General features: G+C 39.7%; 1 protein-coding gene across 3 annotated transcripts in view; it reads right to left on the bottom strand.

Moving 5' to 3' along the window:
• The window catches only part of LOC127049126 (protein SOGA3-like), a 74,940-nt gene that overhangs the window by 35,684 nt on the left and 26,418 nt on the right, over positions 1 to 12,838 (bottom strand). For 2 of the 3 annotated variants that reach the window (XM_050949548.1, XM_050949549.1), the window contains exons 6-8: positions 4,723 to 4,794; positions 2,811 to 3,986; positions 287 to 632 (exon numbers count right to left, since the gene is read on the bottom strand). In XM_050949548.1, coding sequence (XP_050805505.1) covers positions 522 to 632; positions 2,811 to 3,986; positions 4,723 to 4,794 — 1,359 coding nt within the window. In that variant the 3' untranslated portion in view covers positions 287 to 521. Of the gene's footprint in view, positions 1 to 286; positions 633 to 2,810; positions 3,987 to 4,722; positions 4,795 to 12,838 lie in introns of those variants that run through there. The other variant, XM_050949550.1, reaches the window with a different exon arrangement.

The raw sequence follows: 12,838 nt of genomic DNA, 5'->3' as shown, positions 1-12,838 counted from the left end.
GGTAAAAAACACCACTGTCAAATGAGTCCACCATCAAACAAAATGTACAAAAGCAGTGAAAAACAATTGTAACATACACACTAGAGGTGATTTTACTGTTCACTTGGAATTGCAATACAAATATTTTGAAATAAAGAAAACAGAATGACCCTATCAATTCAAATACATAAAAATGAATGAATACTAGCTAAATTGGCTCAATTTTCTCAAAACATTTTTATTATAAAAGTATAAAACAATTTTCTTAAGACAAAATTTAACAAAAAGCTATTTTCTGTTAGCTTACCTGGAATACCTTGGTGAGGAGAATTCTTATTCAACTGGGTGGCTTTTTTAGGTTTTGTTTTGCTTTTTGTTTTTGTTTCACTTTGTTTTGTTCTTTTTTGCAAACAAGTAGTCTTCAGTGTTTTTACAGCAGTGGCTACTACAGAAACTATATCTTTTGTACTTCTTATCTTGGAGGGTGGACAAAATGAACAAACTGAAAATAATACTACAACGAACAATAAATGATTAAAGGTTTATAATACAAAAAATAGTGTAAAAAGGAAGACAAGTTTAAATATTGTTGTGTAAGAAAGGGATGAAAACAACACAAGGATGAGAATAAGTAAAATGATAGGCTGGAACATCTGGGAAAGTAAATACAAAGACACAGAGAACGGTTAATTAATAAAAAGGAAAGCTCAACATTTCAACAGAATAAGCAGTGAAGCAGGGTCTAATCCTGTAAAGGTGCTATGTGCTGAACTCCCACTGGCTTCAGTGGGAGGTCTGCATGCAGAATGCCTGCAGGGCTATGCCCCCAAATTACTGATTTAAATACCGTATTTGTTTGTTTGTTTAGAAAATACTAAGTTATCAATTACACTTACACAGTGTGAGCCCGTCCTTCAAATGCTCCATGCACAGGTCTCCTTTTAAATTAATGGGAGTTTCTACTGTGCAGAGCAATTGGCTAGGTGGCAGAACAGCTGAAAAGGATCTGGGGTTTATAGTTAAGGTGACCAGAAAGCAAGTGTGAAAAATCGGGACAGGGAGTATGTGTGTGGGGGGGGTAACAGAAGTCTATATAAGAAAAAGACCCAAAAATCGGGACTGTGCCTATAAAATCGGGACATCTGGTCACCCTATTTATAGTGGATCACAAATTGAATATGAGTGAACAGTGTGATGCAGCTGTGAATAAAGCTAACAACATTCTTGGGTGTATTAACAGGAGTGCTGGATGTAAGTCATGGGAAGTACTTGTCTCACTCTACTCGGCACTGGTGAGGCTTCAGCTGGAGTACTGTGACCAGTTCTTGGCACCACACTTTCAGAAAGATGTGGACAAACTGGAGAGTGTCCAGAGGAGAACAACATAAACAATAAAAGGTTTAGAAACTGACCTATGAGGCAAGGATAAAAAAAAACTGGGCATGTTTCATCTTGAGAAAAGAAGACTGAGGGAGGAGGGACCTGATAACATACTTTAAATATGTTAAGGGCTGTTATAAAGGGGATCGTGATCAATTATTCTCCACATCCATTGATGGTAGAATGAGAAGTAATAGGCTTAGTCTGCAGCAAGGGAGATTTAGGTTAGATATCAGGAAAAAAATTTCTATCTATAAGGGTAGTTAAGCTCTGGAACAGGCATCCAAGGGAGGCTGTGGGATCCCCATTATTGAATTTTTTAAAGAACAGGTTGGACAAACACTTGTCAGCAATGGTCTAGGTTTACTTGGTACTGCCTTAGTGCAGGGGGTAGGATTTAACTCTTTGAAGTCCCTTCCAGCCCTACAATTTTATGATTCTATGATTATAAATGCCAGATCGGGCCCATAATCTGCATGAAAATATGGTATAATGTCTTTTCCTTTTGTTAAAAGATGCAACGCACTCTGTCACACTTTGATTTTATACAGTGCACTTATAGCAATTGCCTGTGTCTGTGATTTTCAGATACAAGGGAACAAACAATCAAATTAATCAACATATAAGTAAGAAATAATAGCTTTCAGCTTCACCTGGCAACAATTCTTATTGTAGGGCTAGAAGTACTTACAAAGTTAATATAACCTAATACGAGACTTACTACGAAGTCTGGAGAAGTTTAGGACCAATAGCAACATTTGAAGTTACTCATGTTAAGATAAGGGTAATTAAATATTATTCTTCCGGGCATAAGATGATATTCACAGGGGTCAGGAAGGCATTATCTCCCTGAATTCAGCATGGCACAACACTGCATGTAGTATGGAGTTTTGTTGTTTTTTGTTTCTTTTCCTTGCACTGCAGCATAGGCTTGAGTCACTTTATGATATATGCAATATACCATACTTCATTAACCATCTGATCTGTTCAAACACTTGCTATACTCTATTATACAGTTTCTTTTTGGTCATCACTCAGATTACACTTCCATTTCACTCCCTCAGGCCAAAGAACATTTGTGCACTGACATTATTGGTGATGTCAGAAGAACTCTGGCAAACACTGCCGCAAAGCTAGAATGTTCTGTCTCCCACAATAATAGTATCTACAATATTTTGTTTATTTATTTTTTAATGCTGAGAAGCCCGGTTCTACAAACCCTTCCTTATGTGAATAGTCATTACTCACATGAGTAGCCCCATTGACTCCATTAGGAGGATCAAATACCATGTGATGGACTGGGGGATTTAAAATTAAAATCACAAATATTTTCGAACCAGAAACTTTGCTCATCAGATTATAATAATTTTAATGCATTGTAGAAAAAATTAAAGGCTTAAACTATTTGGCAGTGTCTTTTTACCTCGCGGCTGTAATAAGTAAAAAACTACCTGACTCACTGACAAAGGTTCATCTGCACTTCGGTCATCTGATGACTTTGGAACTTCTAGTCTGTCGATGAAAGTCTGGAGTTCTTTCCTAAATGCCTTCATCTGTGCATTGATTCGATAAAGAAGCTCATGCTCCCGAATCCTACTGCCATCATCTTCTTCATCCATGAGTCCAAACAGATCCCCATTGGCCACATAAATTCTTGCCTCCGTTATGATGGTACTCGTATCAGAAATCAGGCGATCTATCGTTTTGCCCAGTCGCTCGGCTTCAGAGCGGATGTCCTTCATCTGCTGCCGATCTGTGAAGCTCTTCTGCCACCCAGTCGATGTAGGATAAAAAGACCTAGTGGGAGTCAGGCACCGGATATTGCGTACCTCCTCAGAGTCGCTTTCCCCTCCAATGGGACCTTCCCTTTTGCGGTGGGGAGGGCGGGAATCATCATCACTTTCTTTTTTCCCTGCATCACTTTCAGCATCACTGTCTCTGGGGCTGCCCCGGATCCCGAGGTGAGAGGCCAAGTCATAGCGCTGCATGTTGGACATTAACACTCTGTTTTCATACTGAAGTTGCATGACTTTGCCACTGAGCTCATTGATTTGCATTCGGGCAGCTTTTAGCTCTTCTTGCAGTGCTTCTGTCTTAGCATTATCATGGTGCCTTGAGCTCTCATGGGTGCCAGACTTGTATTTGTATTTGTTTAGCTCTGTTGTGATGCGCTTGTTTTGTTCCTCCAGGTCAGCCAAGTTTCTCCTCAGCAATTCTGTCTCATCTTCAACTAGCTGCAAATGCTGACGTAACTCAGAGAGAGATTCGCTCTGTTCCCCCATGAGGGGATTTGCTGTTCCTGAGAAATCATCTCCTCTTAAATCATCAAGCTCTGCTTTCAGTCCTCTATTTTCTACTTCCAGTTCTACTATTTTCCTTCCAAGGATGTTGGCTTCTTCCTCTACTAATCTCAATCTAAGCTTGAGTTCTGCCTCCCTCGTGGTAGGTGGTCCTCCAGCTTCACCTTTCGGTAAGGGACTGTCTAGATCCCCATAAAATGATCTATATTTTTGAAGCTCATGTTCAAATCTGTCTTTCTCCTTATCAATTTTAGCCATTTTTTTCCTCATAAGGGCAGCTTCTTCTTTAACAAACTGCAACTGGCATTTCAGATCTTCATTGTCCTCCTTAAAAAAAAAAATGAAAATAATTTTATGTCAATAAAGAGAGCACCACTTGAAATCAAACACAGCTTTAAATCAAAAGGTTAACAATAAAAGCAATATACCATCAGAAGTTAAAATGTGATTATAACAATTATTTTTCTACATCTGAAGATGAGATTAAGACAAAAAAGCCTTCTTTCTTTGCTATGAAAGCCTGAACTACTCCCAGAAAACATGCGTTTCCAGCATCCTTTCATGAAAGACTAAGATTTTATTGGCTCATGATGTGTGGAAAGTGAAAAGAGAGTGAGAGGATACTTTCTAAGCTTCATACCCAAAAGGCTGAAAAACCAAAATTGAAAGTCAGTTAAATAAGGCAACATATATAGAAAAGAGTCTCAAAGTCTGCAACCAAAGGGCCAAGTCCCGGAGTCCTGGTCAGATAAAAGTCTTGTTGACTTCAATGGGAGTTTTGCCTTTCATCCGGATCCTACAAATTGGACTTCTGAACCCATGCAGCACCCAACTGCAGTCAATGCACAGGTCCACTTGTACTGTTCTCAGTGCAGGATTGGGTCAGTTGTCAAGACTACAGATTTGGGCCCAAGATCCCTATATCCCATACAGCAGTATGATATAATACTAAACATCAAAACTAACAACAAAAACAAAGGGCCAGATCCTCAGTTCATGTAAATTGGTGTAGCTCCACTGAAGCCTCAAGCTGAGGATCTGGGCTGTTATTACTTTAACATACCTCAGTGGGTGTCTGCTGTGACTTTCTTTCTGATTTTTGCAAGTCTTTGCTCCCTCTTCTTTTCAATGACAGCTACAAAAGAGTGAGACACATTGAACATGTCACTAACCATGTATCTAATTCAATCTCCTTTTCTAATACATATCAAATCACATACAATTATTTGGACTGCTTCTTCTAATTCCTGTAATATCACAAACAAGGGAAATAATTCTATCTTAAAATAACACAACAGAAATGCTATATAAGGCATCGTAAAATAGTAACCACTCTTGGTTGAATTTTCAATATTCAGACATCAAATAATAAATGCTTAGAACATCCCCATGAGGCAGGTAAAAAACTTATTATAAAACTCATATTGTACAAATAGGTAAACTGAGGCAAGGAGTGACATCCTGGCTTCATTGAAGTCAATGACGTTTTGCCATTAATGTCGATAGGACTAGGATTTCACCCTGGGATCTTAAGTGACTTCTGCCCAAGGCCAAAGAAGGAATCAGAAACAGGCAGTCCCCAGAGATCAGGAAATTAGGCCTCCCTGCTTTCATTAGAAAAAAAAAATTAACACTAGAGCTGGTGAAATAATTTGTTATGAATCAGTTATGTGATGGGCTTAGTCCTCTTTTCTGTTCACTGCTTGTTTGCAAACCAATCCTGTTGTCTGTGAAAGTATTAATTAATCACAGGGATTAACCAAATTGTCTACCTGGCCAATTTTCAACTAGCAGTGTTTGCAAATGGTTCACTATTCACAGAGTAGGATGGGTCACCAAAGTCACATGATATTGTTTTCTTCTGGCAGATTAGATAACTGGATGCTTTTAAATACAAGAATCATAGAAATGTAGGCCTGGAAGGAACCTCAATAGGTCATCTAGTCCAGTCCCCTGTACTGAGGCAGAATTAAGGTCTGGTCTACACTACAGAGTTAGGTCGATGCAAGGCAGCTTACGTCAACCTAACTATGGAAGTGTCCACACTTAAATTTTGCTCCCACCAAGGTAACTGCCCCACTACGCGGACTTAATAACTCCACCTCCATGAGTGAGGCAAAGTCAAGGCTGATGTAATTAGGTTGATGCAGTATCAGTGTAGACACTGCATCGCTTATGTTGACAGTTACTGGCATCCACAATGCCCCACACTGACAGTACAATACATACAAGCACTCCTGGTGAGGACGCACATGACTGACACAAGGAGCAAAATAGACATGCACAAGTGATGTAATTACTGCAGCAGCTGTATCCCAAGGTAAGTTAAGTCAACTTAATTCTGAAGTGCAGACATGGCCTAAGTATTATCTAGACCAGGGGTTCTCAACCTTTTTCTTTCTGAGCCCATTCCCCACACCGGCAGCATTCAATAAAAACACCATGGCACACCAGTGCCACAACTGCTTTTCTGCATATAAAAGCCAGGGCCAGCATTAGTGGATAGCAAGCAAAGCAGTTGCCTGGGGCCCCATGCCACAGGGGCCCCCACAAAGCTACATTGCTTCGGCTTCAGACCCGGGGGGTAGGGCTCAGGGCCCTGGGCTTCAACCCGAGGTGGTAGGGCTTTGACTTTCTGCCCTGGGTCACAGTAAGTCTAATTCTGGCCCTCTTTGGCAGACCCCCTGAAACCTGCCTGCAGCCCACTAGGGGGACCCTGGTTGAGAATCACTGATCTAGACCATATCTGACAGGTATTTGTCTAACCTGTTCTTAAAAATCTCCAATGATCCAATGATGGAGATTCCACAATCTCGCTAGGCAATTTGTTCTAGTGCTTAATTATCTTTACAGTTACGAAGTTTTTGCTAATGTCTAACCTATATCTCCCTTGCTACAATTTAAGGTCATTACATTTTTTTCCTGTCCTCAGTGGTTAAGGAGCACAATTTATCACATTTGTCTTTAAATCAGCCTTTTACATGTTTGAAGGCTGTTGTTATATCTCCTTTCAGTCTTCTCTTCTCCAGACTAAACAAACCCAATTTTTTCAATCTTTCCTTGTAAGACATATTTGCTAGACCTTTAATCATTTTTGTTGCTCTCCTATGGACTTTCCCCAATTTGTCCACATCTTTAGCAAAGTGTAGTGCCCAGAACTGGACACAGTACTCCAAATGAGCCTTTTAAGTGCTGAGTAGAGTGGAAGAATTACTTCTCATGTCTTACTGACAACACTCCAGCTAATACATCCCAGAATGATGTTTGCTTTTTCTGCAACAGTGTTACATTGACACACATTTAGTTTGTGATCCACTATACTCACAGATCCTTTTCTGCAGTACTCCTTCCTAGGCAGTCATTTCCCATTTTGTATGTGTGCAACTGATTGTTCTTTCTTAAGTTGTGTATTTTGCATTTGTCCTTATTGAATTTTATTCTGTTTATTTCAGATCATTTCTCCAGTTTGTTAAGAATTCTAAACCTGTCCTCCAAAATGCTTGCAATCCCTCCCAGTTTGGTATCATCCACAAACTCTATAAGCATACTCTCTATACCATTATCTAAATCATTTATGAAGATATTGAACAGAACCAGACACAGGACAAATCCCTGCGGAACCCCACTCAATATGCCTTTCCAGCTTGAGTGTGAACCATTGATCACTACTCTCTGACTATGCCTGCCCTCCCTCTGAGAACATTCTCCTCTCTGGCACAAAGAGCCTCAGTGGCAGAGAGAGGAGAAATATGCACTTCCCTACACCCAACGTCGGCTCCAGGCACCAGCCCATCAAGCAGCTGCTTGGGGCGGCCAACGGTGAGGGGCAGAACATCTGGGTATTTGGCGGCAATTCGGCAGCAGGTCCCTCAGTCCCTCTTGGAGGGCAGAATCAGCCGCTGAATTGCTGCCGAAGACTGAAGTAGCGGCAGTAGAGCTGCAGATCGCGATCACGGCTTTTTTTTTTCTTTTTCTTTTTGCTGCTTGGGGCGGCAAAAACCCTGGAGCCAGCCCTGCCTACACCACTGGGTGGAGAATCCAGACACTACCCAAAATCAAAGCTAGCTTTGTTCTGTTTGAAGTCTGTACCACATAACGGATCAGGAAACAATGGATCACTATGTTGTATGCAGAAACCCTGTGCATGACTCTATTTACGGGTCCCATTCATTCACCACCACAGCAGTCCCATAACAAATAAGATCCACACAGTGCAGTGTAGCAAAACTAAAGACAATGACATGTAAGTGCCAGCAGTAACTAGAAACAAGCCCAAGGGGGCTCAGGTTCAGGGGTCCAGTTTGAGCCCATTACAGAATCAGGCATGAGTCACGAAGTCCAGATCAATATATATGGCCAAAATTCAGAGTGGAGAGTGGGCAGGCTAACACCTGGCATTACACTTACACTTTCGAACTATCTCTTGCAGAAAAACTAAGGCAAATGTTCAGATTAGTGGATTCAAGGATGGATAAAGAAATGGACCTTGAGAGGTTCAGCTTCACATTAAGTTTTATCAAAGGAAAGTCCCCACAAACAAACAGATTGCATTAGTACTAAAAACCTTCACATAACAGATCCTTGCCAGTGCTGCCCATTGATAAAATACTAGGGGTACAAAAATACAGTTCTTTTTCATCACCTAATCTCATCTTTTCCATCTCCCTGAGCTCAGCACCTCTCCAGATATACAGAAGTTCTGAAATGCTGAGCTCCAACTTCTCCACTAAGCCTTCCAGCTCCTAATTAAAGACAAGGGCTGTCTGACAATATTCTCACAACAAATAAACTGGCCAAAAAAACCCTCATCCAATTTTTCTAGGTTTGAGAAAAGCTATAAACATGTTTACTCTTGCCTCAAATTTTTAACAAACATTAAAGTTATTTTTGGTAGCCAGGATACTAACATTTGAATAACAACAACTTGCCTTTATATATTGCCTTTCATTCTGCTCTTCTCAAATTTTAACTATACCCAATGCTCATATTGTCCTCTACTGAAATGAAGCAGCTGTTTAATAGCACACAGCAACACTATATAATTTTATAGCAGAAAGCAACAAAGAATACCACATATACAATTAAAATTAGAGGAGGGATTTGAGTAATTAGATTGTGCCCAATTGGAATTTGGGTGGGACACTGGGGTTAACGCTCATTCTCCTGTGAAAAGTACCATGGGGAACTTAATGACCACAGGAGGTCAAAACCTCAGTTTTATATCTCCTCTGAACATAAGAACGGCCATACTGGGTCAGACCAAAGGTCCATCTAGCCCCCTATCCTGTCTCCCAACAGTGGCCACTGCCAAGTGTCCCAGAGAGACTGAACAGAACAGGTAATCATCACGTGATCCAAAGTTGACCTCATCAAAAAACATAGTGCGCCCTAATAACATGTCAGAGCATTGATCCAATATGGATGCTGAAGAGAGAATGTCATCTAGTGACTATCAAACACCATATCCTGCAGTCCCTGAATAATAAATTCAACAGGATTTTTCAGTGGTATTGATAGCAATTTAGAATGTCTACACATACCTGCCACCATTTTATCTAAATATTTCATACTTTTAAAAAACATGGATCCTATTTTCAAGGTGTGAAATTATCTACTGCTGCTAACAGATATTTTAATTAATGGAAACTGAACATAAAATATTTAGGGACTGAATAAAAAACACTGGACAAACTAAATATGTCCTCCCTCTCCATGGAATCAGATTCCTCACATTATCTTTCTTTGGACCCCAAATGGAAAAAGAGAAAGACCTTGGGGGAAGCACCTCATGGTGACAAAGAGTTGTGATTTAGGGTCAGGAAGCAGAGAGAGTGTTTTGGGTAAAAGAGGAGATGGGCTGGGATTGAAAGAAGTGAGAGAAAATACAGAAGGGCAAAACAAAAAAAGGAAAAATACATTTAAGAGCAAGGCAAATAAAAAACAACAAATGGAGACGCTTGGAGCCTGATTTTCAGACTATGACCTCCATTTGGCACATATATGATTTTATGAATATACACTATGTATGCACTTTTGGTGCACTAACACCTAACAAGATAGATTATAGATTTTGTCACTTCCATGTGCAGAATTTTTATGTGCAAAATCTATCTGTCCACAATAGTTATGCATATGAATTCCTTTAGGATATATTTCTCTACTTGTCTCCATTCTTTTCTTTTGGCTTGATTACATCACCACAAGATGTAATGCAGCAGCATCCAAATCACACCCACAACTGCTTCTCAACTGCAGTAACAGACCTAGCACCAACATTTCAAAGCTGGTTTCGAACATTATTGGTCTAAAATGTAATTTTTTTGCCCAAAAGTATTTTTTACTCAATAATTTGAAAACTACTCAATATTTTTGTGCATTCTTATCGCAAGAACAAAATATTTCCCTAAAACAACAAATATTATTGTTTATAGGGAATTAACAATATGTCTATTTCTAATGAAAATATTAAACCAGTTGAACATTTTTTTAACATGTCCCTCAAGATTTTTCAAGTGTACTTTAGCTAAAGCGTAGTCAGGGACTGTTACAAAAAACTAACATCATTTAGAAAATCTACCATTGTATTTAACCATTATGATCCAAAAAGATGACAAACTACATAAATAATTCATTTAGTTTGAAGATCAATTTAGTATACACTGATTTTTTAAATGTGTTTGTCAGACAGGTTTACAATGAAAATTGATTAAGGATATTTCCGAAATACCTGATGAAACAAATTATGTATCTGAAATGGAAAAGACTGAGATATGATCTACCAAATGTTGACTACACCGAGGATTTTATGGAACTCTCCCACTAGCGATTAGCAACTCCACCAGAATTAGCAACAGTGGGAGCACTAAAGTGGCTGTCAGCATTTCTACAGGCTGCTGAGTAACCCTGCTCAGAGCAAGTCTAGAAGACATGGAGGTAAAACTTCACCATTTTACCAGGGCTGAGCATCTGAAACCAACCACATGAGAAACCACCATAACACAGAGGGATCTTTACCCCTGCCCCCATCTTCAGCCAGCACAGAAGTCATGGCCAGGGAAAAAGGAACGCAGCTGTTGTAATAACTTCTTGGAGCCACTGCAAGTTAGAGCTGGCTTTAAGCGGTCTTTGTACTCCCCGATATTGGTGCATCTGTGTATCATCCTGGTCTCTAGCCTACTCTAATTTGCACTTACTGACCAGCCTCGCACAGAGTTGCCCCAAGTTCAGGGAAATGCAAAGATGGTTAAAGTCACCTTTGCATCCTTCCCCCAACTCCTGACTTGCTTTGAGCACTTCTTGCCAGACCCTACGATCTGACCCTGAATAGACACGAGAATTGAAATAATCACTTTACTATCACCTATTAAAAAAATTAAATGAACAGGTATTAGAAACTGAATGGATCCTCTCCAGGCTGGTGACTGAAAATACATTCTACCCTCAAAATAATATGTTTTAAAATATTCATTTCATTCCTAAAGTTTATCAGCCTTCCAAGACAAGGGCTACCCTCCTAACAAACTATCTCAATCACCATGCTGGGCAACCTGCCAGCAACACACCCAGGGCACTTGATTTGTCTCTGATAGGCACAAGCATATATCCTACCAATCCAGTGTTCTGCCCAGCCTACTCCAAAGGCAATGTCCTGTGTATTTCAGTACCTTGCCTGCTCATAAGAATGAAGCAGGGAGGTATCACAGAGGGATATTAAGAAATGCAAGTGAATATTCATACCCAGGAACTGAACAGAAAGTTGCTAGGTCTGGTTATAGCCCTAACAGCCCTATCAGTGTCCTTTTAATATTAAAAATGGCATGTGTTACATTCATTACTGGAGAAGGATATAGAATGCAGGCATCCTTCACCAGGAAAAGATAAGTAGCTCAATGTAGTCATTTAAACTAGTTGAAGCCAATATCCCACTTCAGAAGAAGGGGGCATGGGGTTTCTTCAGCTATTTATATTTTACATGTGTTTTGTTTTAAATTATTTTATTTATCATTTTCAGATTCATTCATATCTGAATATCATAGTCACCTGTTGATTAAATTGAGAAAATTTCAAAAGGAGAAAATATACAGCAAAATTTACAATCTATCTAACAAAGCCCTCAGAACATTTTGGGCCAGTCACACAAACAGCTAAAGCATCGCTCATAAAATAAGCAAAGATAGTAGACATGCAAAAAAAATTCTATTGTTAGTGTGAAATGAAATAGTATACCAACACCTAGCATACTTTCATTTGCATTTTTATCTGCTTTTTCACAAACTGATGCAAAAACTCAGAGAAATGAGACAGGAAAGTCAGCTTTACCAACCTCTGTACATGTGCTGGCCATGCAGCATACCCAATTCTGATTTCTGTTGCTTGTGACTATGTACTTTCTGATCAAGCAGAGTTCAGCACAGTAGTGGAAGCAAAGTGTTCTTTCCTTTGAGAGGCTAAACCCCTTGTAACTGACCACCAAACCTTTCAACTGATCAAGAACTGGTGATTAAATTCAAAGAAAGATACATCTAACCATACTCAACTGAACCAGATTAAGGTTGAAGGTCACCACACACAGTCCTCTAATCCTGGAGTGCACAGCCGAATTTCAGAGTGCAGTGACTCCTTTGAAATGAAATGCCTGGCTCAGGGCACTTGATAGAACAGAGACTACGGTAAACTTGTTTCCTTGTGCTCTCCCAGTCTGTCTGTTGTATCTACCTGTTGTCTGTTGTCTTAAAGCATAAGATCTGTGGGACAGAGACTGTCTTTTTATCGTGTGTTTGTATACTGCCTGTCAAACCCACTGTGCAGGAGGAATACAGCCTCAGAGATGCACAATGTTGCTTTGTCAAAACTACGCAAGGTGGTTGGTTGGTGAATTTATGTAGTTATAGATCCACTGACCTTGCAGCGACTCAAAAAGAACCATCTGCGCTATATTTGTACAGCACTAAGAAGCCTTAGCCCACATTGGGGCCTTTGGACACTACCATGACACAAATACATACATAATAACATAATAAATAAAATAAAATAAAATAAAATACATATATTAATAAATAATTAATAATAGAATAGAACAAGAAGCTCTGTTCCATGGCTTCCTACAACACACACAGACACACACAGTAAAACTGCCTGAGATCCACCATGTTCGGGGCCAATGGGAGATCAGGCAGATC

Source organism: Gopherus flavomarginatus, chromosome 4 (genome assembly GCF_025201925.1).
Source record: "Gopherus flavomarginatus isolate rGopFla2 chromosome 4, rGopFla2.mat.asm, whole genome shotgun sequence".
NCBI classification, from domain to species: Eukaryota; Metazoa; Chordata; order Testudines; family Testudinidae; genus Gopherus; species Gopherus flavomarginatus.
Note: the sequence above shows the minus strand (reverse complement) of the source record. Positions and strands in the feature narration are given on the sequence as shown.